The sequence below is a fragment of the Garra rufa genome, chromosome 1, assembly GCF_049309525.1.
Source record: "Garra rufa chromosome 1, GarRuf1.0, whole genome shotgun sequence".
In the NCBI taxonomy this organism is placed as follows: Eukaryota; Metazoa; Chordata; class Actinopteri; order Cypriniformes; family Cyprinidae; genus Garra; species Garra rufa.
The window spans coordinates 20285513-20309971 of NC_133361.1; the positions used below are offsets into that span (position 1 = coordinate 20285513).

Genomic DNA, 24459 nt, shown 5'->3' on the forward strand with positions numbered 1-24459 from the left:
AACCAAAGTTCTGAATTCTGAACTAAACCAAAAAAGAAATATAAATGTAAAGGTATAAAGGTTTTTTGTTTGTTTGTTTTGTTTTGATTGAAGTTGTTAGGACAATATTAGGTCAACATAACAACTATTTAGAAATCTGGAATCTGAGGGTGCAAAAAATCGAAATATTAAACGAATTTGCTTTAAGGTGTCCAAATGAAGTTGTTAGAAATGTATATTACTTATCAAAAAATACGTTTTTAAATAGTTATGGTTGGATCCAGGGTCAAAAATGAAATTATTGTGGTTCAAAGGTTGTAAGCCTGTAAGAAAATGCATCTACATTTCTTGCTTGGACAAAAGCAGATGAGTTTGGAAATATATTGGTTTAAAAATTAACAGTTCAAGTGTTGATCTAACAAAATATTTTAAATACAAACTTCTGCTATAAAACTCTAGATGGCGCTGGCTGATAGGGCGTTAACTCAATTTCAATTACATCATTATCTACAGGGCGCTGCTGATTGGTCTGTTGCATCATTATTACATCATTAGGTTTTAGCAGAGCTATTGCTCATTCCTTTATTGTCAGGATTTAATAAAACTCCCCATAACAATACCACAAGATTCACTCTTCTGCACAATTAAAACCACAACAAACTCCAACAAGATGGACACATTTCAACATGATTGATTAAAATAAAATAAATAAATAAAAAATGCATTAAAAATGTATAATATAATGCAGCATATAAGATACCTTTACCCTTTCAGCATGCCATAATGGATTTTAATGAACTGGACTGATAACTGTTGAACTGGCTAATTTCAATTCATTATGCCTATTACTCACAATGTAGAGAAATACTGAGAATGCAATGAAATGAATTGATAATAGCCAATTGTGTATGACAGAAAACAGGAAGACATAGGTTCAAACCTTGAAGATTGTATTGATGACAATGAACACAGAAGAGCCAAACAGGGGCCAGGGCAGCACTATCAATGTTTTTTAAATGATTAGGGGGAAATAAATAAAATAATTATAAGTTATGTATGCTAACTGCTACTTAGCAGAATGTGTGGAGTGGACTTTTGAAATACAGTGTAAACCAGTAGATTTTTAAAAAGACTTCAAAGAGGTGAGCCACAGCTTGGGGCCACAAAGTATTCAAAGATTCAAAGCCTTTGTAAATGTTTTGACTGAACCAGCTGGCTTTGGAGTGTTTTTAAACTGGCCAAGTAATCTAATTTTAATTACTATTGTAAAGCTTCTAAATGTTTTAACATCTCTTAAAAGAACCAGTGCTTTGGAGTTTTTTTTTTTTTTATGGTCAAGTAATGCAATTTAAATAATTATTGAAAAGTTGTATTGCAAATTATTGTCAAATCCTGGCATTCGTTTACATGCATATTGTATCTCTCTAAATGAATATTTCTTAAAATTCAAATTTAATTTTATATATCATTGACTTTCCTTTTAGTTTGAAAGAACATGATTTGTGCTCAAATGTATTTACAAAATGTTTTACTTATCACAGAGAATTATGAGAGAAAATAAGCTTTAAGAGATTTATTTGGTTGACAAAATTAGACAAATTTGAATTAGACAATGCTGCATTTCAATAAAAAAGGCAATCAGTGTTTAGTAAAAAAAGAAACATGCAGTATTGATTGGCTGACACAGAACAAAATAATGTTTAAATTATTAAAATATTATAGAAAGCAACAGTTCAGGCCACTTATTTTTCCAGAGCTTTTCAAAGTAAACATTGTCACATCAGAGATATTTATATTTTTATGATCTATGATGCACATGACTTTATCATTTAAAGCATTTTGTTCAGCGCAAACCATAGTACTTTGTTATGGTCTTGGGTGTATTTTTGAACAGAGCACAGTTCAGCTTACTTTTCATTCCACAGCTTTCCAAATTGATCACAGTTTCACACCAGAGGTCTTTCTGATATATTCTTGTCCTGACAGCAGTGACTTTAAACTGTTCATATGGAGGAATCAGCACCTCTTGCTCATAATTAAGCCTAGAATATTTTGTCACATTAGCACCTTCACAAGTGTAGATTTCAAAACAAGATTTAGATCCAAAGCGTTTTGCTAGGTCACGATTAAAAGAGGAGGATGTAAAAGAGCCAAAACGAATAACTGGCAAAGCAATCTCATTAAATACAAGTTTTGTACCACGAAAAGTAGTAAAGCACTTACTTTGTGTTTTCTTCAGAATCTTGATTGCTTCTGTTAATAGAAATTGAAGTGAATACCATTTGTATGTCATGTCTGTGTAGTTTTGTTTTCCATTGCGAGTGTCATTATTGAATTTATCATATATTTTAATTTCTGGGTTAGTGTACACATAAATGGCAATTGAGTTTTCATGTTTAATTATCAAGTTATCATTTAATGCTTTCTTTTTAGCTTCTTCCCAAGCCTCTTTAAATTCAGGTGAGCCATCGCAATCCTTTTTTAGATATTCTGTCTCTACACGTTTTGCCATTTCCTCTCTACAGCCTAAATAATAGTCATCAACAGATTTCAGTGCCATATCCAATTGCAGTCCTTCAACGGTGCTGTGATCCTGCAACAACAGAAATGATAATGATCAATCATCAGTATTCATGTCTGTAATAGCAATGTGATCTCATGATTATTCGCATGTATTTTAAATAAAACGTACATTACTGTACTGACATATTCACAGCATCTAAACGTGCAAATACTTAGTATTTTTTAGCATTTTAATGCACAATACTGACATATTGACAACACCTGAAAACAAATCCTTATGAATATAATTAAATAGTTTGTTTACTTAATATGAAATTATTTACATTTCATTCTGTTCCGTGTGATTTCTGCTGCCAGCTCGTTTCCAAGATCTACATAATGTTAAACAAGTCTATACTTTAAACCCTTAAAATAAATAACATTTCCGCAATCATTTAACCATTCATGTAATATTAAACTTTGTTTTCCGTGGTGGGACACAAAAGGTGTCTTCTCTCATATGCTAACTAACAATAGAACCACAAAATACACCTGTTGTAAACTTTTTCTTAAAGACCAGGAGACGTTTTGGAAATCTTGAAGCAGAAGTTTCTCTTTATTGAGATACTAGCTGTGCGTTGCTGCAGTCATCAAAAGTTGTCTGACAAAAAGCTCAGCACAGAAGAGTATATAGGTTTCAAGGGGGAGGAATACATAGAGGTGGAATCAATCTAAACAATGCAAATACGGTACAGGAAATCAGCCTAGTAAAAGGATTTTCCCAGCCTTGATCTATTTAGAACAGAAATTCTCAACCGGTGGGCCTCGGCCCACTAGTGGGCCTCAGTGATCCTCCAGGGGGCCGCGAGATTAAAATTTATTTAAAATATTATCCTAACATATTTTTACATTTGTATTATTAATGCTTTCAATTAAAAAGAGCAAAGCACAGCCTCTCTTGTGTTCTGTGATTGATTGCTTTGGACTCGTCGCAGCAAGCCTCATCACACTGTTACTGTAATATTGACTGAACGGTGCTCAAAACTTCCAACCGCGGTAATCATACTTCATCTCAGAGACCTGCAAGGGACAGATTTTTTAGTCCCGTTCCCGCAGAAATATATGTTATTTCGTCCTGCTCCCTCTGTGACATTCATGTTTTGTCCCACTCCCGCCCGCATAGAAGTAACCTATACCCCCGCAGGAGTGCAGTTCTCTACTTCTCTTGGATGCATGAAACAAACTGTTATGCTAATGTAAAGGTAAAGACGATCAGAGTAACAAACTTGTGCATGCCTAATGTATGCCACTCTTGTATATCAGAGTCGTGCATTAACTATTCATGCTTTCAGGGCTCTGATCCATAGTGTTTTTGTGTGAAATTTCAAAATATTAGGATTTTCAAAATTAAAGTCCTGTGAGTGTTTTATAATGAATGCTTACCCATAGACGAGGATCTTGTGAGGTTCAGTGGTGTTTATGCACATATAAGCACCAGCATCAACAAATTTAGAATGTATTTGCTGTATTTTTCATTTGCATGTTTATTTTATAATGGATACAATCAGTAGATATTCAGTCAGTCCAGTTCAAATGGACAGGTTTAGTGAGTAGTTTTTTGGTATCTTCCTGTTGTCCTGTTTGGCAGGTTAAGAAAAAGTACAGTTGTAAAGAATGTCTGAATTAAAGAATTCAGGAGCTTTAACTCTGTTAAAAAGTTAGAACTGAGCAGAGGGGTTTCTTTTCAATTCAAAAGTATAGCTTTAATTTAAAGTTTGTTTAAATTAGAATATAGAATTTTGAGGTTTTTTTATAACATGCAGTAGAAAAATTAAAGGCAAAACAAATGTTTTGGTTAATAAAAAAGGTTTAAAAATTAACCCCTTTAGAGGAAATGTCAGGCTTAGGGGGGCCTTGCAAAATTGTCCGGAGAAGGAGGGGGGCCTCGGCGTAAAAAAGGTTGAGAACCCCTGATTTAGAATACAAGTGTCATTCAAATGCATAGGTGCTAAACAAAAGGCACAGTTGTACCTTGAGCTGAGAATTCACAATTAACTTGGGAAACCTGCCAGATGTTCAGGAACTGTATAAAGACAAAAGGTTACTGTCCCAGGACCTGGGATGCCTGCTCTTATAAATTACAATATACATGACTTTTTCAGTTCATGCTGTAATTTTGGAGCCTATGTTTAACACATCGTCATTTTGATTACGTTTTGGTACAGTTGTTGACATGTTTGCAATAAATAAATTATTGTAATCGCTTTTCTGTCTGTCGTGTTTTTCCTTTATTACTGTACAGAGGGAGTTATGGTTAACGGTAGGTTTAGAGGTAGGAGTGGGATTAGCGACTATACAAATATTTTTATGCTATATTGTTACTAAAATGGTCATTTACCTGCATATTTTGTTCAGTTACGTTTTATATCCTTTTATATTCGCTATAAAATTGGTAGGTTTAGATTTGGGGGGTGGGTTAAGAGGTCTACAAATCTAAATCACTTAATAAAATGATACAAATGCATATTTGCTATAAAATGGGTAGGTTTAGGTTTAGAGGTAGGTTAAAGGGCCAAAAAAATCCAAGTCGCTTATTAATAAAAATGATTTGAAAAAAGGCATTGATACGAATATCTTAATGAAATAAAAGATACAAAATTATTTTACGTCTTTTAGCTAAAAATACGTAGCTATTGGTATGTTTTAAACGTTGAAATAGTACAAATTGTACGTTTTAGCATCAATAAAAAACTTACAATAATTTACATTTCGTGCCTCTAAACGTTACATAAATACCTACGTATAAAAAATACCAGGTTGGTAATATTCATACTAGAACACAAGCTTACCTGTTCTAGGTAAACCGAAATGAGAAGAAGAGCTTCAATAACAAACAGCATCTTGATTCAATCAAATCCCTCAGATGATCTAGTGAAGGGCAGATGCTGAAAGACAACAGTGCTTCACAAATATTCTTCAAATCAAGAGATAAGGAGGTTGAAGTTGCTTTTTATATTCCTGATAATGTGTGTGTTTTCTGAAGTATAACAGCTAAGGTGTGATCTTGTTGCATTCAGCTCAGCTAAACTGCTGCGCTCATTTAATGCATCACTTGTAAAGGTCTATGTGTGGTTTCACACTAGGCAAACAAAAAACCTTTACACTCTGAGCAGTTCTTACTATATGAAAATTACAATTGAAAGATGTTATCAGAATTAATAAACATACATATAAATGGCATTATTCCCAGTCCCATTCGCCAACTTTACTCTTTTGTCATTTACTCTTTTGTCTCATACTGTCTCGTTTCTACTGCCTCCATCTAAAAAAAAAAAAAGAAAAAAAAAAGTGTGTATTGTCTCCCTGTATGTGCAGGTGCATGTGTTACAGCTAGGTGAGCTGTTCCTTGTGATAACTTGCTGGAGGCTGTGACTGGTTCACCTTCTCACCTGATCCAGATGTAAGGACCACCCCAACTGCTGCTATTATTGTGTGACTGGCCAATGCACTATCGTTGTCATTATTTGTTTAGTCCTCACTCAAAAAAATGATGCGTTGGATTGAATTAACTTTTTTTTATGTCAACAGGTTCCACGTAAGGTTCCATTTAATTAATGGTTCCATAAATTAGGTTCCATTTAATTGATGTTGCATTTAATTAACATATTGTTTTTTAGTAAACTTAAGTTTATTACATTAGCCTAATTCAGTGCCTTTAGATTAATCAAATTAACATGTAACAAATTAATGATTCCCTCCAAAATTAAGTTGAATTATCCTAAAATTAATATTTAAAAAGTAATCAAGTTTAATTGATTATTTTATTTAGTGAATACATTCAAGAACATTTTTTTTTACTAATGTTATTTCAATTAATAGCTCTCACAAAATCATTATATCTGCATTTGAAACAAGCATTTGGTGTTCTGAACTGAAGTGTGATCTGCTGAAGTGTGATTTTGATGCGTTTAGCTCAACTAAACTGTTGAGCTCATAATGCAGCTCGTGAAGGCCTATGCATGGTTTCACACTGGACAAGTTCCTGGCTAAATGTGTAAAAACAACCTTTACATGCCTTGTTAGTAGTTGTGATTTGAGCCATTTAATATACAGATTTAAATAGTCTTTATGTGAGTTTTAAAATCAAACCTTGTGAAACATTCTAAGGGGAAGAAATTACCTTTAGGCTATGGTTAAGTTAAAAGGATAGCTCACCAAAAAATGGCAAGTCTTTTCCATACTATGGATTGCCCACATTCTTTGACATATATTTTGTGTGTGTGTGTTCAATGGAAGATAGAAACTCATACATGTTTGAAACAGACTTGAGGGTGAGAAAATGTTGATGAAATTTAAATATTTATTAATTAATTATGCAATGCTAGTTCCTTAAGCATCACGTTCTTTATCCCTAATCAACAAGTTGGCCTGGGCCTGGCCTGGGCTCTAAACAGAGTTGAGAGCACCTTCTGTACATAACAGCTGTGTGGTTGAAGAAAGACTTAACAGTCATTGGCTCCAAACTCAAGACAGGAAGCACTGACAGACAGGGTCACTACTACAAGTCACTTACTAGCTTGACCGATGCTAGAGCCAAAAGCAGAGTGGTTTTGAGTGTCATGACCCTCAAGACGGCTGTTTGAAGCAGCTCAGAGGGAGATCCCTCGAGTGCCCTCAGGACTATAGACAAGTCCCATGCTGGCAGTGTTAGGACGAGGAGGATTTAACTGCTGAGGACCTCTAAGGAACTTAACAATGAAGTTGTTTCTGCCAACTGTCTGGCCAACCTTGGGAGAATGATTTGCCGCAATGGCTGCCACATATACTTTGAGCTTGGAAGGGGTGCACCCCGTGACCAGCTCTTGCAGAAAGGTTAACATGTGGGACACATCATGTGAGCGCAATAAGCCGACTCACTAGCCAGGACTTTAGAGTTCTTTTGTACTCAACACAAAAGCATCAGTGAATAAAAGTCTTGAATCCAAAGTTCTTCGTTTGACTGTTTAATTATAAATCTTAAACATAAAAACTTAGGATATTTACTTTTCTTACAAATTAACTAAGCTGTTTTGCATAGGTCAAAAGACTGTGTTGCTCAAAGTCCTGTGGCTTCTGACTGATTCGCAGGGTTCTATTTCTTTCATACTAAATCTAACAGCCAATCAAATTCTGTTATGCTACATCACTGGTTAACTGTTTACATTCCAATTTCTACATCTCATTTGCAACACAGGCTTTTTCTCAGATTTTACTAAATAAACTCAAAATATTATTACTTCCATAGAAATGGCTTCAACACATCACATGAAACATGATCCTGGTGCTAAATACCAGTCACTGAAGACCATTGAGGGTGTAGAGGTGTCTTGTAGATGGAGCTCTAGCCTCTAAAATGATAATAGTGACTCTAACTGGGAGTTGACTAGACTCCTGTCAAGTGGCCAGACACAGCAATGAATCATTGGTGAGAGCATTCTACTCCGATCCGCCTAACATGAGATTAGGGACACTAATCTCATGTGTAAACACACACTGGTGGACTCAAGCGTCATTGGTTTGTGCAAATACACAAATGTTAACAAATCAGGCTTCAGTAACAGAGTAAACAGGAGTTTCCCCATACAGGACGATGCAACGAGAGTTACTTTGCGATAGGGAACTATTCCTTTGACAGAAGTCATGTACACTTTGACCAGTGGGTGGTGCTGTAACCAAATAAAAATTTTAAAGTTGTGCAAATGATTTTTTTTTCTTACTGGTGCACAGCCAGCAGTAAGAAGACAAGTGTTGATAACCAAGACCACAACAAAGTTTACACTGCATTTACTTTAAGCTGCAGAATTTGTAAACCACATATAAATGAATAGAAAATGAAACGGCTTATGAGTGGGGACAGTTGCAACGTGTGGCAGTTGCAACATTGCTTATTTCTTCAAGCAGGAATAAGATACAGAGATTATATTCATACTGCACACACTTTATTGGCCCCTCATACTTCCTGGAAGAAATCAGCCACATGTGATCAGTCCTTCTACCCAAAATCATTTTCTTGGTTAAAAAGTAATTTTTTTAAAGATTAGATTTTTGGTCATAGTGTCTAAGTTGTTTGTGTGAATTGTAAAAACATAACATTTTGTTCTGTGCGTTTTTAGTTTCTAATAGGCATAGCTACCGTGTTCCAATGATATGTTGTCAAGCTAATATACCAATTTTTATCATGGCTATCACTGTAGGGACAGTTGCAACACACTGTTAAAACCGTCCCAAAATGCTGTCCCTTACCACAATATTGATTTAAAAGCTTGCCATAAAATTACATAATTGTAATTTTATAATGATAATACTAATGAACCCCTTTAATAGTTAGGTATTTCTACTTTTTTTTAAAGTAAATAGGTAAAAAATCTACTTGTTACTTAAGAATGTTTTCATTTACTATTCTTTGTTTTTTTACAGCCAATTTACCTTATTAAAGACCCTGACTGTGCACAAATAAAATAAAGAAATTGCTAAATTATATTTAAGAAGGATTTAATTACATTTTATTGAATGTTGCAACTGTCCCCTATTGTGGGGACGGTTGCAACATTTCACCTTGTCTATTTAAGTGTACATTGTTCGTATATTATCATATTATGTACACATGTTTTAGCAATATGGGTGAGTAGCTGACAGATGTGGCTTTATTGTATTAAAATTTCGGCTTTCTAATACAAAGAGTTTCTGAGAAACTAAAGGAAATGCAAAAAAGTGTTGCAACCGCCCCCACTCTCCCCTAACATTGATTTTGCTCTTTTTTTCTGAAGCACCTCATTTTACTGACCATTCGTTAAAAAAAGTATATGCTTGAGTCTATAGTTTGAGAAAGGATTTTATTTATTTTATTTCATTGTTTAGGCTACTTGTAAAAATATGAATAAGGGTGCTCTTTTGATTATAAATTGCATAGAAAAGAGTTTTTTCGAGTTTCATGTAATTAACGTACAATATTTTGATTGAGTCCAAAAAAAAAATTAATATTTGGTACAGAAGCCTTTGTTAACAATTACAGAGGTCAAACGGTTCCTGTAGTTCTTCACCAGGTTTGCACACACTGCAGGAGGGATTTTGGCCCACTCCTCCATACAGATCTTCTCTAGATCTGTCAGGTTTTGGGGCTGTCGCTGAGCAACACAGAGTTTCAGCTCCCTCCAAAGATTTTCTATTGGGTTTAGGTCTGGAGACTGGCTAGGCCACTTCAGGACCTTGATATGCTTCTTACGGAGCCACTCCTTGGTTTTCCTGGCTGTGTGCTTTGGGTCATTGTCATGTTGGAAGACCCAGCCATGACCCATCTTTAATGCTCTGACTGAGGGAAGGAGGTTTTTGCCCAATATGTCACAATACATGGCCCCGTTCATCCTCTCCTTAATACAGTGCAGTCGTCCTGTCCCCTGTGCAGAAAAACACCCCCAGAGCATGATGCTTCCAGCCCCATGCTTCACTGTAGGTATGGTATTATTGGGATGATACTCATCATTCTTCTTTCTCCAAACACGGCGAATGGAGTTAAGACCAAAAAGTTCTACTTTGGTCTCATCTGACCACAGGACTTTCTCCCATGACTCGTCTGGATCATCCAGATAGTCCCTGGCAAACTTCAGACGGGCCTGGACATGGGCTGACTTAAGCAGGGGAACCTTCCGTGCGATGCAAGATTTTAAACCACAACGTCTTAGTGTATTACTGATAGTAGCCTTGGAAACGGTGGTCCCAGCTCTCTTCACGGCATTGACCAGCTCCTCCCGTGTAGTTCTGGGCTGATTCTTCACCATTCTTTGCATCAGTGATACCCCACGAGGAGAGATCTTCCGTGGGGCCCCAGTCCGAGGGACATTGACAGTCATCATTAGCCTCTTCCATTTTCTGACAATTGCTCCAACAGTTTTTCTTTTTTCACCAAGCTGCTTGGCAATTGCCCCATAGCCCTTTCCAGCTTTGTGAAGGTCTAAAATTTTGTCTCTTGTGTCTTTTGATGGCTCTTTGGTTTTGCCCATGTTGTTACTTAGACTTTGGCTGATTGTGGGGTGCACAGGTGTCTTTATGACAGCTAACGACCTCAAACAGGTGCTACTAATTTAGAATCATGAGCAGAGTGTAGGTGGACTATTTAAAAGCAAAATAACAGGTCTTTGAGGGTCAGAAATCTGGCTGATAAGCAAGTGATCAAATACTTATTTGACACAGTAATTCACAAATAAATTGTTAAAAAAAATCATACAATGTGATTTCCGGATTTTTATTTTTAGATTCTGTCTCTCACAGTGGAAATTCACCTATGCTGAAAATTTTTCTAGTAAGATTTCTAAGTAAGAGAACTTGCAAAATCACAGGGTGATTAAATACTTATTGACCTCACTGTATATTAATGTATATTTTATTATTATCATTTATTCATTTGTAAAAAAAAAAATCTTTTCTTTCTTTCTTTTTTATTTATTTAATTTATTTTGCACAAATGTGCAATAAACACACATTGTTGTGTTGTTGTGCTCCTGTGCATTGCATTTCTTTCCCTGTTTGTATTTGGGTCTGGTGTACATTTATTAAACAAAACTTATAAACGGTCTAGCCTTGTATATATTTACCTTTATACGCGCAAGTAGGCCTATCGTTGAGACTTCCGGTTCAGGGAAATAACAAGGAGAATAACAACGTGCAGTAAACAGTAAAACTATTTGCGCTACAAACCAATGTGTTTAAAATTAAGATTTAAAATTGCATTTATACAATATTTTATATTGTTCTCTGATATCTACATAGAAGGTATATGGTAAGTACAGACACCAACCCATCTCTGCACTTAACATCCCCTGCACAACCAGGAACATAACATTTATTCCTGTGATCTGCCATTTTCGCTATTGTCCTTGCTTTTTTTTTTTTTACAATAGCCTACCTGCAGAAAGTCTGATGATTGGGCTATGCAAATGTTAGGGGCGTGACTATTAATGATCCGAGACTATTACCTAATAGTCGCTGTTATGTTAGGATTAGCCTATTTTTCAGTGGTCTTTTGCAAACACCAGATTTATATAAGAAGGAGGAAACAATGGTGTTTGAGACTCACAATATGTTATGTTATAATTATAAATAACACGGCACGACAGTTTGCAGTATCAAGCAGCAAAACGAGCTGTTTTGTACAACTAAAAATATCTGGATGTGGATGAGACCATAAGCCTGACCCCTAAAATTTACAATGGCCATGCCCGTTCTTACAGTACAAAAAAATAAAATAAAATAAAAATAAAAATAAAAATAAAAAATAAAAAGAAGAAAGTGGATAATGGAATTTGGCCATGAGTTTAAAGGAATGACAGACAATGGCCAGTAGATGGTGAGGTAACAACACTGTCTCAATGCATCAATGCATAGCAAACACAAGACCTAACTTAAAGAAATTCACTTTAATAATAATAATAATAAAAAACAAGCAGTGTTGATATATGCAATGAAACTATGAGGGTGCTTACAGTTTGTTTTACTTTTAAATTGATTAGGCTGAACAAAACAAGCAGCACTTTTTTTAGAATATTAAATAGTGACAATATATGCTGCATTTCCTAAAAGACTACTGTATGGCAAACACTTTGTCCAGTATTGCTGTTATGTGGTGCAAAAAGTGTAAATGAAGAAAAATAAAATCACTCTGAGGCTACCGAGTTAAGTCAAACATAACTTTATTTCATTATGTTGAAATGATCTTGAAGCAATGAACTACACTGAGAGGATAAAAAAATATGGTTACATTGATTTGTGTGAAACTAATATTTATGCACACATACACATATTTAAAATGCTTTATAGCTCAGCGCACAACATAGTATTTTTTTACGGACTTTGTTGGTTACTGAAATAGAACACAGTTTAAGGTACTATTTCTGCCAGCGGTTTTCAAAGTGAACACAGTGTCACACAAGATATGTTTATTTGTTTCTTTTGTACTGACATCAGTGACTTTAAACGTCTCATATGGAGGAATCAGCACCTCATCCTCATCAGGAACATTAGAATATTTTGCCACTTTAGCACCTTCACAAGTGTAGATTTTAAAACAAGATACATTTCCAAACTTTTGTAGTGAATTATAAAGAGAGGAGGAAACAAATGAGCCAAAACGAACCTCTTGGTTCAGAACATCCTCATTAAACTTAACCTTTGTACGACGAAAAGAATCATAGCATGTATTTTGTGTTTTCTTCAAAATCTGAATCGCATCTGTTAACAAAAAGTTAAGGGAATACCAATTGTATGTCTTGTCCCTGTAATTTCTTTTACCAGAACGACCGTCTCTATTGAAGTTTCCATATACTTCATTACGAGTGTACACATTAATGGCGATTAAATGATTCATGGTCAACTTATCTTTTGGCCTAAATTTCTTAAATTTTTCTGCACTATTTTGCCAAGCTGTTTTAAAAACAGGTGAGTTATTCAATTCCTTCAGTAGATATGTGTTCTTCACCAGGTCTGCCATTTTATCAGTACAACCATCATATTGATCATCAACAGAATTCAGTGCCATATCCAATGGATATATGACTTCAGCAGCAGCAGCTCTGTGATCCTGCAGCAACAGGAATCATAATGATCAATCATCAGTATTTGTGTCTGTAATATTCATACTTGAACACAATCTTACCTGTCCTAGAGCAGCTGAAATGAAAAGAAGAGCTTCAATGATCAGCAGCATCTTGGTTCATCAAATCCCTCAGAGGATCTAGTAGATCTAGTGAAGCGCAGATGCTGAAAGACACAAAACAAAATGCTAAATCTTTCACTCCAGTGTGTGTGCATAGAAATGCACAATGACCTTGACTTTGTACTTCAACCCCAAATTTACCCGAGAATATTGTCTTCTTTGTCGGATTCTTCCTTGGCTTTCAGGAACAGCAACCAGAGCAGAAGATCAGAAAAAGCAATTGGATGACGATAACAGTTCAGACTGAGATGAGGAGGCGAAATTGCCTTTTTATACCTCTGAGATATAGCAGCTAAAGTGTGATCTTGATGTTTTTTTCCCTGTTAAACAGTTTTTAAACTGTTTAGCTCATCATAATACAACACTTGTCAAGGTCTGTGTGGTTTCACACTGGACAAGCTGTGAAACTGTGAGCCAAACTGGCTAAAAAGAATATAAAAAGCTTGACATGTCAAAGTGTTTTACTCCACGTCAGTTTGTTCATGGTTATTATTTAGCCTCTGTTTAACATTCAGGCGTACTTTTTGACATTATCACTTTTTAAATTTGTGTATGTAAATATATGTGCACATGTGCACATTAACTGTTTATCAGTGTTTATTTTTTCTTTTTCTAGGAATGTATACAGAGGATGAATCATGATTTGAATTTTATTCAAATGAATTTCAGAGGATAACCAGCACCCACAATTGCGGTCTTGGCCATTTGATAGCATGTGCACGCAAGAAGTAGTAGTCATAGAGACTTCTGAACCGACATTTATAAATGTATTTTAAACTATTGAAAATTGTTTAAACACTTTTTATTTTTATTTTTTATGATTAAACACACCTGATCCAGCTAATTAAGATCTTCAGGAGCACTGTTGGGGAAAGTTACTTTTAAAAGTAATGCATTACAATATTGAGTTACTCCCTAAAAAAGTAACTAATTTACATAGTTACTTTTTATGGAAAGTAATGACTTACATTACTTTTGCATTACTTTTTAAATCTGGGCAGGGCTTGTTTGTTTTTAATATAAAAAGTTCTATTTTTTTCAAATGTAAAAGCTTTTTCACACCTAAAGCCTCAGGCTTAGAGAAAAGTAAATTCATGCCTGTACAGTAGACCGCAGAAGAAAAAAATGTCAAATCTTCAGCAATAAAAAAAAGGAAAACAAATGTTAGATTATCTTGAGTAATTTTTGCTTATTAGTATGGATAAATTGGATCATTGAAGGTCGGCAGCCAAGACATCGATTAATAAAATGGGATTAAATACATAAAGGATATTTGTATTATTTAACATTTAATTATTGCAGGTTTGTGTTGAATTTCATAGTTTTTATTCATTTTGAGGAATACTGTATCTGTTTTTAGTAAGTGAGATGAATTAATGCATGTTTTACGTTTATTCTAGAACTAAAGTAACATCTTACTCACAATTTTTCTGTGTGTAAGTGAAGAAAAATTAAATCACTCTGGAGCTATAGTCAAAAATAACTTTATTTCATTATCTTGAAATGATCTTGAAGCATTGAACTACACTGAGAGGAAAAAGATGTGTTTATATTGATTTCTGTGGAGCTGATATGAACACATATTCAAAACACTTTGCTCAGCTCAGTGCACAACATAGTACTTTTTAAGGACTTTGTTGGTTACTTAAATAGAACACAGTTTAAGTCACTTTTTGTCCCAGTGCTTTTCAAAGTGAACACAGTGTCACACCAGGCACCTTTCTGACCTTTCGTCTTGACATCAATGACTTTAAACTTCTCATATGGAGGAATCAGCACCTCTTTCTCACGATTAAGCTTAGAATATTTTGTCACATCAGCACCTTCACGAACGTCGCGGTTCTTAACATTCTCATTAAATTTAACTTTAACTACGATAAGTATCATAGCATTTGTTTTCTTTCTTCAGAATCTGTATCGCATCTGTTAACAGAAAGTGTAGTGAATACCATTTGTATGAATTGTCTTTGTAGTTTTGTTTACCAGAACGAGCATCATTATTGAAGTCTTTAAATACTAGACTATCAGTGTACACATGAATGGCGATTACATGATTCTTTGTCAACTTATCGTCTGGCTTTATAAATTGTTTTTCTTGTTTTTTCCAAGCTGTATTAAATTCTTCTGACTTCTTGAGTTCCTTTTTTAGATATTCTGTCTCCACACGGTTTTTCATGTTCTCTCTACAGCCCTTATATTGGTCATCAACAGAATTCTGTGCCATATCCAAAGGATATATGCCTTCTTCTTCAGCAGCAGCAGCTCTGTGAGCCTGCAGCAACAGGAAATCATAATGATCAATCATCAGTATTCATGTCTGCAATATTCATACAGAACACAAACTTACCTGTCCTAGAGCAGCTGAAATGAGAAGAAGAGCTTCAATGATCAGCAGCATCTTGATTCAGTCAAATCCCTCAGATGATCTAGTAGATCTGAAGCACAGATGCTGAAAGACAAGAAACAGAACAGCTTTCACTATGTGCATAGATTTGCGCAATTACCTTGACTTTGTACTTCAACCCCAAACTTACCTGAGAATATAGTCTTTTTTGTCAGATTCTTCCTTGGTTATTTGCGTTCAGGAACAGCAACGAGAGCAGAAGATCAGAAAAAGCAGATGCTCACAGCCAGATGACGATGACTATTCAGACTGAGATGGGGAGGTTAAAGTTGCCTTTTTATATTTCTTACATTTACCCTAACTAAACTGTCGAGCTCATCATAATGCAGCACTTGTCAAGATCTGTGTGGTTTCACACTGGACAAACTGTGAGTTGCTGGCTAAAAAGTGTATAAAAGTTTGCAAGTGTTTAACTCCACATCAGAGTGTTAATGGTTATTATTTAGCCTCTGATTATCATTCAGGCATTGAATATCATTGAAATTATCGCTTTTAAAAAATGTATATGTAAAATATATAGGAATGTGTACATACATCTGCACATTAACTGTTTATCAGTGTTCTTTTTTTTAAGAGGTCCCAGGAATGTACAGAGGATGAATCATGACTTCAATTTCATTAAAATGATTGAACAGACATTTAAAAATGTATTTTAAATGCAAAGTAATCAAAATAAATCTCTGTAAACACTTGAATTTTTTAAGGTACTATAAGTGTGTCCCAGTGTATAATGAAAAGACGCACACACTTGTTGGGCTAGACACAGGAAATACGTCATGTGAGCAGCCAAGTGGTCAAGTGCAAAGAATACAAATGTGCATATTTGGACAAGCCCATTGTGTTTGGTAAATCAGGGGAGTCCAATTCTGTTACAGGACATTTACAGTACAGTATCTACAAATTTCAGGTCCTCATATGTGACCCTGGACCACAAAACCAGTCTTAAGTAGCACGGGTATATTTGTAGCAATAGCCAAAAATACATGAGTACATCGATTTTTCTTTTATGTCAAAGTCATTAGGATATTAAGTAAAGATCATGTTCCATATAGATATTTTGGATATTTCCTACCATAAATATATCAAAACTTAATTTTTGATTAGTAATATGCATTGCTAAAAACTTCATTTGGACAACTTTAATGGCAATTTTCTCAATATTTATTTTTTATTTTTTGTTCATCAGGAAATGCTTCATGTCAGAGAGTAAATTTTCATCTCATCCAGCCCACCTGCTGTTTTTGTTTTGTATGTTTTATGTAGTATTTTTACAAAATTAAAATCAGACCATTCTGTTTTTGTTTCAGATTTTGTAATTATTCAATGGAGCATCGCATTGTTTGTCTCATGATTAAAATGCATTGGTTGCCTTTATGTTGTAAAATTTCAGTTCCCGTTTCGAAGGGAACTCTCACTGTGTCCTCTAGAGGGCGCTTTAGGGAACGCTGCAGCGTGACTCGTGTCTGAAGAATACATAGAAAAACTACATGAAATGGTTGGCGGCAGCATATGACATCACCACAGCACGAACGCCGCTGCGTCACTACCTGGCGACCACAGCATAAAGAGGCGCCGGTGCAACACAACACATCTTCGTCGTCTTCAGCTTCTCTTTGTCTAAGAGTGCATGTAAAATCTCTCACCGGAGGCTTTTAATTATGGCTCGCCTGTGACGTGTATGGTTAAGAGCAAGTGCGCTTTCATCTCCCGAGGGAGTTTGTTATGCGAGGGAATTAAATGCGATCGCTGCATTTATTCCTTGTTTCTTGTGAGAACAGCTTCACTCCGATACCTGCAACTTTCACACGGACCTGTGTGTGTGTATGGTGAGAAGAAATCAGCTCTTGAGGGAGTGGAATGCAATCGTTGCATTCATTGCTTGATTGTTATGAGAGGCACACTCTCATACCCACTTTCACAAGCTCGCGGGCTGCATGGGTATGGTGAATAGCAGCGCGTCCAGCTCTCGAGGGAACTGATGTGCTCATCGCGTTGCATTCGCAAAGGAGGGAGGTGAGTTTCCCTGTTTTCCCGATTTTGCATGAGTGTGTTTGCCTCTCGCGGCATTAACAGCGTATTCGTGATGTCGCCTGCGGATCCGTGTTTTTGGAGGATTTTGGAGTTAATTAACCGCCAACAAAAAAAAAAAAAGGGAGGGGAGATTTCCTTTCAGTTCAGCCATGATTATGGCAGGACGGACTTATTAACTGCAGCTATCTGAGGCTAGCTGTGTGTTAATTTTTCCCCCTTTGTGGTCTGGATGCTTTCGGTCAGTTTTACCTCTGGTCGTCCTTCCGACACAGATATCTGAGGATGTCTGCGTGTTGGCTCACTGGCTGCTCCCCTTTCTAAGGTTTTTGAGCAGTTCTCTTTAGCTCTTGCCTAGATGGTCTCCCCTGCTAGGGTTGTAAGTAAACAGCCCACTCTGTTGGTTTTCGGCTGCCTTAGGAGGGCTAACTGGGGTTTTTTTACTGATCTGTTACCTTTCCCAGGCACAGTTGCTAGTCTGACTAGCCCCTGCATAGACAATGCTATCTTTCCTGTTGGGATTATAAGTAGATAGCCCACTATGATGGTCTGGGCAGCCTTGCAGGTGGCCTTTTAGATCTGTGCAATGGAATGGGTGAGTACAATCCTGTTACCTTTTGTCCAGTCTTTTTGCTGTATTTCTGGGACCTGTTTGTGGTGTTTTTATTGCTCCTAAATCCTCTTTGAGCTCCCAGCTCTGGTCTCTCGACTATGACTGTGACCTTTCGTCTATTTGGATCTGTCTTCGACTTATCTACCTTGACGTCATGGCCACTTTTGGCCTTCAGGTCCCCACTACAGCACTACTTTAGGCTACGGTCCTTTTTCCAGGTAAGCTCTTAAAAAATTCCCTTCGCAGAAGGTTCCTGGACCCCTGGCTGGACACACATGCCCTGAGGCCACCTGGACTCATACCATCTAGTGAGTACAGTCCATGTACCTTTATAGTTATTGGTTGAGTGAGTATGATGCATTTGTTTTGCTAAGAAATTTTTATTCTGGATTTGCATCTGAATGTTGTGTTTATTCCTTTCAGGAAAGAAATAACCAAGTCTCCAATGAGTACCCCTCTCTCTGGTCTCTGGCTACAGTTATGGTGTTGTTCGTTCTCCAACACTTCGATCCAGAATGGACACCTACAGAACAGGTCCCCCCCCCCCCCCCCCCCCCCCCCCTTAAGCTTCTTAAAATTTTCATTTTAGGATTGCCCTGGCATGTTTAACTCTGTTACAGGCCTGCGCATGAGAATCCCCTTCGTGTCCTCTCCTAAGTGAACTGATTGAAGCAAACCTTCATGAGGAGGCTTCATCACAGGATTCCCCTGGACCCTGTTTATGGTGACTCAGAGGAACTTCCTCTTTGCCTCTTGTTTCTGTGGAAACGGAGCCTTTCTAACCTGCTGAGGCAGGAGTTAGCTTAAGTAGAGTGTCAGCAAGCCACCCCCTCAAACAATATGCCCAAGGGCAGGGAAAGTGCTCGCTGCAGACTCGAACCACCTAGATGTGTGGATGCTCCCTTTTTCTGTAGAAAAGGTTTATTTGTGAGCGCCACTTGGTGACTAACACCCTAAGCCACCCCCCCCCCCCCCCCCTTGAAGCCTGAGGTAATGCTTGGTGTAAGATTCTAGCTCATTGGTGTGTAGACGCTCCTCTTTCTGCGGAAAGGGTTTATCCTGAGCGTCACTCTGTGACTCTCATTTCAAGCCACCCTGATTTAAGCCTAAGGGCAGGGGAAGTGCTTGATATAAAATCTAGGTCACCTAGGTGTACAGATGCTCCCCTCTCTGCGGAGAGGGTTTATACTGAGCGTCTCTCGGTGTCAAACACCTCGAACCATCCCCTTTTGAAGCCTGAGGGCAATTCTACAAGGCACATCCAGTGCTCCCCTTTCTGAGTAAAGGGTCCATTTAGAGCATAAGAACTTATGTTCCTTCCTGTGCGCCCCTGTCTCACCAGGCAGCAAGTCTTCCTCCCTCCTTAGGGCTGGGAGTCTACCCTGGGTGGACTTATGAGAGTAACTCCTTCTACAAGGATGCTGGTATGCCCCCCTTTTTTTAAAGGGTTCACTAAAACTGAGCACCACTCCTTGGTGGCCGAGCTTTCCTCCCTGTGCTTCAAGGTTAGGAGCTTGTCCTTCATCCTTCAGGTCTCTACTCTCCTCTCAAGCCTTGTAATCTGGGTATATGCTGCCCTTTGCGAAGGGTACCAGTTAGTGCATTTGCTCCTGTAGGGTTACACCAGCTCCCCTTATATGGAAGAGTTCTCTACGAGCGCCAACCCACCTTCGTGCAAGGTTGCCTGGCCTTGGGCCGAGTATCATACTCCCCCTTTTCACAGGCTATGTGGACCGGCCTGCGCACGCTCCCCCTTCTCATCAAGGGCTCCCCTGAGAGCAGTCCCCCTTCTGGATGGGTGATCCTCCCTGTGGCTCGGGGTTAGGAATCTGTCCTTTACTATCGTCCACTGATAAAGGATGGTCTTAGTTCCATGTCTACCTCTGTTGACAGGCAGCCTGCGAGCTGTTTGTCCTGAGAGGGGTGTAGCGTTGCTCCCCTCATCTGAGGGTCAACCCCTTCTTCTCTTTAGACAGCATGGAGCTAGTAGTGAAACCCCCTGGGAAAACACTCTCCTTAAATCCGATCATTGTGCCTCGGTGACGTCATACGCTGTGGCCGGCCATTTCATGTAGTTTTTCTATGTATCTTCAGACACGAGTCACGCTGCGGCGTTCCCGAAAGTGCCCTCTAGAGGACGCAGTGTCTCGTTCCCTGTTCTCAGGGAACCGAGGTTACATATGTAACCTAGAGACGTTCAGTTTTGTTATTTGACACATTTCAATTTCTCAAAGAAATGGGCATAATTTCATCCAAGCAAAAAGGACACCTTTTCATTTAGAATTTGTCTTAAATCTCTCTTTTTTTTGTAAAAAAAAAAATAAAATTGAGAAAATCGTATTGTTAAATCAGTATCGTGAATGGGTCTAATGTATGCACATAATCAGGATGGTACCACCTCAGCCTCATTTAGAGCTAGAAAAAACCTGATAAAGTATATATTTTGATACCACATCTCACTCTATCTTATGTATTTGCCCTCAATTGGTAAAATGTACTTGTTTGTCCTTATGGGGAGTATTTTCCTGTCGCTCCACCAGGGTGGCGTAGTTGGATTAACTTAATTGAGAGTCAAGGTCATTTTGACCTACCACTGCTTACACTACACTCTCAAAAATAAAGGTGCTTCACAATGCCATAGAAGAAGCTTTTTTGCCTAAATGGTTCTATAAAGAACCTTTAACATCTGAAGAACCTTTCTGTTTCACAAAAGTTTGTTTGTGGCGAAAGAAGGTTCTTCAGATTATAAAAAGGTAAGAAAGAGATTGTTCTTTAATGCACCTTTGACTGAATGGTTCTTTGTGAAACCAAAAATGGTTCTTCTACGGCATCGTTTGAAGAACATTTTGAAGCACCTTTATTTTTAAAGGGGTCATCAATGCCCATTTTCCACAAGTTCACATGTTAGGGTCTTAAATGAAAAGTTTATAATATACTTTAGTCAACAGTAGTGTAAAAAAACACCCTTTTACCTTGTCAAAATCAGCTCTGCAAAAACTCAACTCATTTTATTGCATGAGCTCTACTCGCGTGGGGCGAGGTAAGGCGCTCATGTTAATCAATTATCGTGGGAGTGGCCTGTTAGTGTTTCGTCACAACGACAAGAAGATGAGAATGACCTGATTTTAAAAAGGGGATTTACTTTTAAGATAAAAAAAAACACTGGATGGGTTTTTATCATTGTAGGGTAGTTGTGTACACAAACTGCCAACACACATTAATGTGCAAACAACATGTAAAAGTTAGGTTTGCATCTGATGACCCCTTTAAGAGTGTACAGTAAGCCTTTCATTGTTGTAATACTATAAACCAGACTGCCAGAAAGTTAAATGCGTGTGCCCATCGTGCATCGTTTCCCTGATGTTACCAGGGCTTGGGCCGTCATCACTTCTTCCAGCTACTGTACTGTATATTCTTACCTTGAATCTTCTCAAAAGCTTTCCACAGATAACGTGACTCTGATTCTCATGAAATAAACTATATGTGAATGCTTTTTTAATTAATTTCACTGAATCCCTGAAATTTTGTATACAGAGACAGCTGCCACTGCATCACCAAACTTTCTGTTTAACTGTGTATATATTTCTGTAAAGAAAAAAAAAAAATAACATCAAAATGCAATTTTCAGAAATAATTACCTTCCAGCAGGCTTATTTGTCCGTCTAGTTCTATTTTGTGTTGCATTTTGATAGAGGGGTGTGTATTTACCTGCAGTTGTTGCTGACTTTATTTTAATATTCATTCTCAAGATCCCAAACGAGTTTATTTTTTACTACCCAAGGGAATAAATGGCTTTTACTGAAACAATATTATAAGTTAGATTAAATTTTAAACTGTCACATAAACATGTTACAACATGCTTTAAAGGGGTCATTGGATGCAAAACTCACTTTTACATTAATGTTTGTTTGAACATTAATGTGTGTTGGTAGTTTGTGTACACAACCACCCTACAATGATAAAAATCCACCCAGTGTTTTTTTTTTCTATCTTTAAAAGTAACTTCCCCTTTTTCCAAGAATGTGTCAGATTGAGCGATTGAGGTGTTATGTTGTTAGATGAAAAAATGAATTTAGCAGTAGTCATTTAATCCCGACATCTGAGCCGCTGAAGATGCAGAGGGTAACGTTACTTTTGTTTTAAAAAGGAAAGCAGCGATCCCAATCTACATATGCATCTGTGTTTGTGCAAATCGTTCCTGATACAGCTTCACCCACAGCAGAAGTGAGTATAAGGGTTTTTATGCATCTTTGCAAACGGCCTTTCTTAATAATGTGCTTGTTGGCAAGTTTTGTCGTTAAACGTGGCTAAAGTAAAAATTACAGCTCATAATCCCACAGCAAAGAGAGGGGCGGGGCTAGCAGAGCTCATTTGCATTTAAAGGACCATGCAATAAAATGAGTTGATTTTTTGCAGAGCTGATTTTGACAAGGTAAAAGTTTTTTTTTTTTTTTTTTTTTTCAGGACTATGGGAATTTTTAACCAAGGTATATTATAGACTTATTATTATTATAGACCCTAAAAATTCATATAAACTTGTGGAAAATGGGCATTCGATGACCCCTTTAAGCTTTATGCATTGTACCCTCATCTGTAGGACATTCCTCTGAATAAATACTCAATCATGCTCATGAAACAAGACCACATAATTCTAGCAGGTGTGCAACTTTAATGTAAAATAGAAAAAGTATCTGACACCAAAGTGCATATTCACAAACAGAAAAACAAAGTTTAGAAAAGCTCTGAATTAAGCATGACAAAAAAATAAAATCAAAGTTTATTAACAACATGAGAATTTACAGATTAGCAGGTAAACATTTTACAAAATAATATTTGCAAAATGATTAAAACATTAAAGAAAGCTGCATGGTTCCCACTGTTAAACAATGCACAACTCAATTCACTTCTTGTTCCAGTGCTGTTCAACACAAACACAGTCTCACACCAGAGATCAGGCTGATCTGTCCTGTTTTTGACAGCAGAGAGATTAAACGTCTCGTACGGAGGAATAAGCACCTCTTTCTCCTCAGGATACTTTGAATATTTTGTCAGATTAGCACCTTCACAAGTGTAGATCTCAAAACAAGATACATTTCCGAAACCCTGTATTACTTTACGATCAAGAGAGGAGGATGAGAACGAGCTCAAACGAACCTCTTTGCTCTGAACATCAAATTTGAGATTTGTACCACGATAAGTTACATAGCATCTATTATGTGTTTTCTTCAGAATCTGTATCGCTTCTGTTAACAGAAAGTGAAGTGAATACCATTTGTATGTACCATCTGTGTAATTCTGTTTGTCAGTGCGAGTGGCTTTGGTGAAATCACTGTATACTTTAGAGTCCTTGTTAGTGTAAACGTGAATGGCTACTGAATGAATCTGCTGAAGGTTATCCTCTGCTTTCCTTGCATTCAGTTCACCTTCTTGCCAAGTCTGATTGTATTCAGCTGAGGCAGATCTTTCCTTCTCTAGATATTTTGTCTTCACCAGGTCTGCCATTTTCTCTGTGCAGCCCTTATATTGATCATCAACTGAAGTTGGTGCCATATCCAATGGATATATCTTTCCTTCAACAGCAGATCTGTGATCCTGCAGCAACAGGATAATCAATCATCAGTATTCATGTCTGCAATATTCATACTAGAACACAAGCTTACCTGTCCTAGAGCAGCTAAAATGAGAAGAAGAGCTTCAATAATAAGCAGCATCTTGATTTAATCAAATCCTTCAGATCTAATGAAGTGCAGATGCTGCAAGACAACAAGAAACACAACAGGGTTTAACAAATACAACATCTATCACTCTAAACAATAATAAAAATCAATATTACATCAATTTGACTTTAACCCAAAACGTACCTGAGAATATTGTTGTCTCTTTGTCAGATTCAGTTTATTTCAGGAGTTCAGGAGCAACAGCGGCAGGTGAGGATCAGAAACGTCAGTTGCTCACAGTCAGACGACGACTATTCTTCAAACCAGGTTATGAGGAAGTCAAGGCTATTATATATTGCACATCATCCATGTACATTTGTTGAGGGTGTGTGTGTCTCTATGTGTGACATAAATGATGCGTCACAGTACATTGTTCATCCAGATGACTCTATTTAGAAAGTTGGGAAAACATTTGAACTGATCTTTCAGTAAAGTAAACAAAACGGTCTTTGTTAGTATCATTTCCTACTGC

At 37.1% G+C, this 24459-nt stretch overlaps 4 protein-coding genes and 1 pseudogene across 4 annotated transcripts in view; all 5 read right to left on the bottom strand.

The window, feature by feature from the left end:
* Nucleotides 1-24459, bottom strand: part of LOC141332094 (cytochrome P450 2K1-like) — a 393810-nt gene that overhangs the window by 208806 nt on the left and 160545 nt on the right. The gene's annotated exons all lie outside the window — the stretch shown is intronic.
* LOC141342209 (erythroblast NAD(P)(+)--arginine ADP-ribosyltransferase-like) lies at nucleotides 1823-5381 on the bottom strand. The gene is made up of 2 exons (XM_073846615.1): nucleotides 5331-5381; nucleotides 1823-2572 (listed from the first exon to the last, which is right to left on the bottom strand). Exons 1-2 carry the CDS (start codon nucleotides 5379-5381, stop codon nucleotides 1823-1825), a joined length of 801 nt encoding a protein of 266 aa, XP_073702716.1.
* Nucleotides 12328-13216, bottom strand: LOC141343851 (NAD(P)(+)--arginine ADP-ribosyltransferase 1-like). Its single transcript, XM_073848517.1, has 2 exons — nucleotides 13166-13216; nucleotides 12328-13090 (listed from the first exon to the last, which is right to left on the bottom strand). The coding sequence occupies exons 1-2, from the start codon at nucleotides 13214-13216 to the stop codon at nucleotides 12371-12373; spliced, it is 771 nt and encodes a 256-aa protein (XP_073704618.1). The 3' UTR covers nucleotides 12328-12370.
* Nucleotides 14829-15623, bottom strand: LOC141326390 (ecto-ADP-ribosyltransferase 4-like; annotated as a pseudogene).
* LOC141325966 (GPI-linked NAD(P)(+)--arginine ADP-ribosyltransferase 1-like) lies at nucleotides 23074-23981 on the bottom strand. The gene is made up of 2 exons (XM_073834687.1): nucleotides 23931-23981; nucleotides 23074-23862 (listed from the first exon to the last, which is right to left on the bottom strand). Exons 1-2 carry the CDS (start codon nucleotides 23979-23981, stop codon nucleotides 23074-23076), a joined length of 840 nt encoding a protein of 279 aa, XP_073690788.1.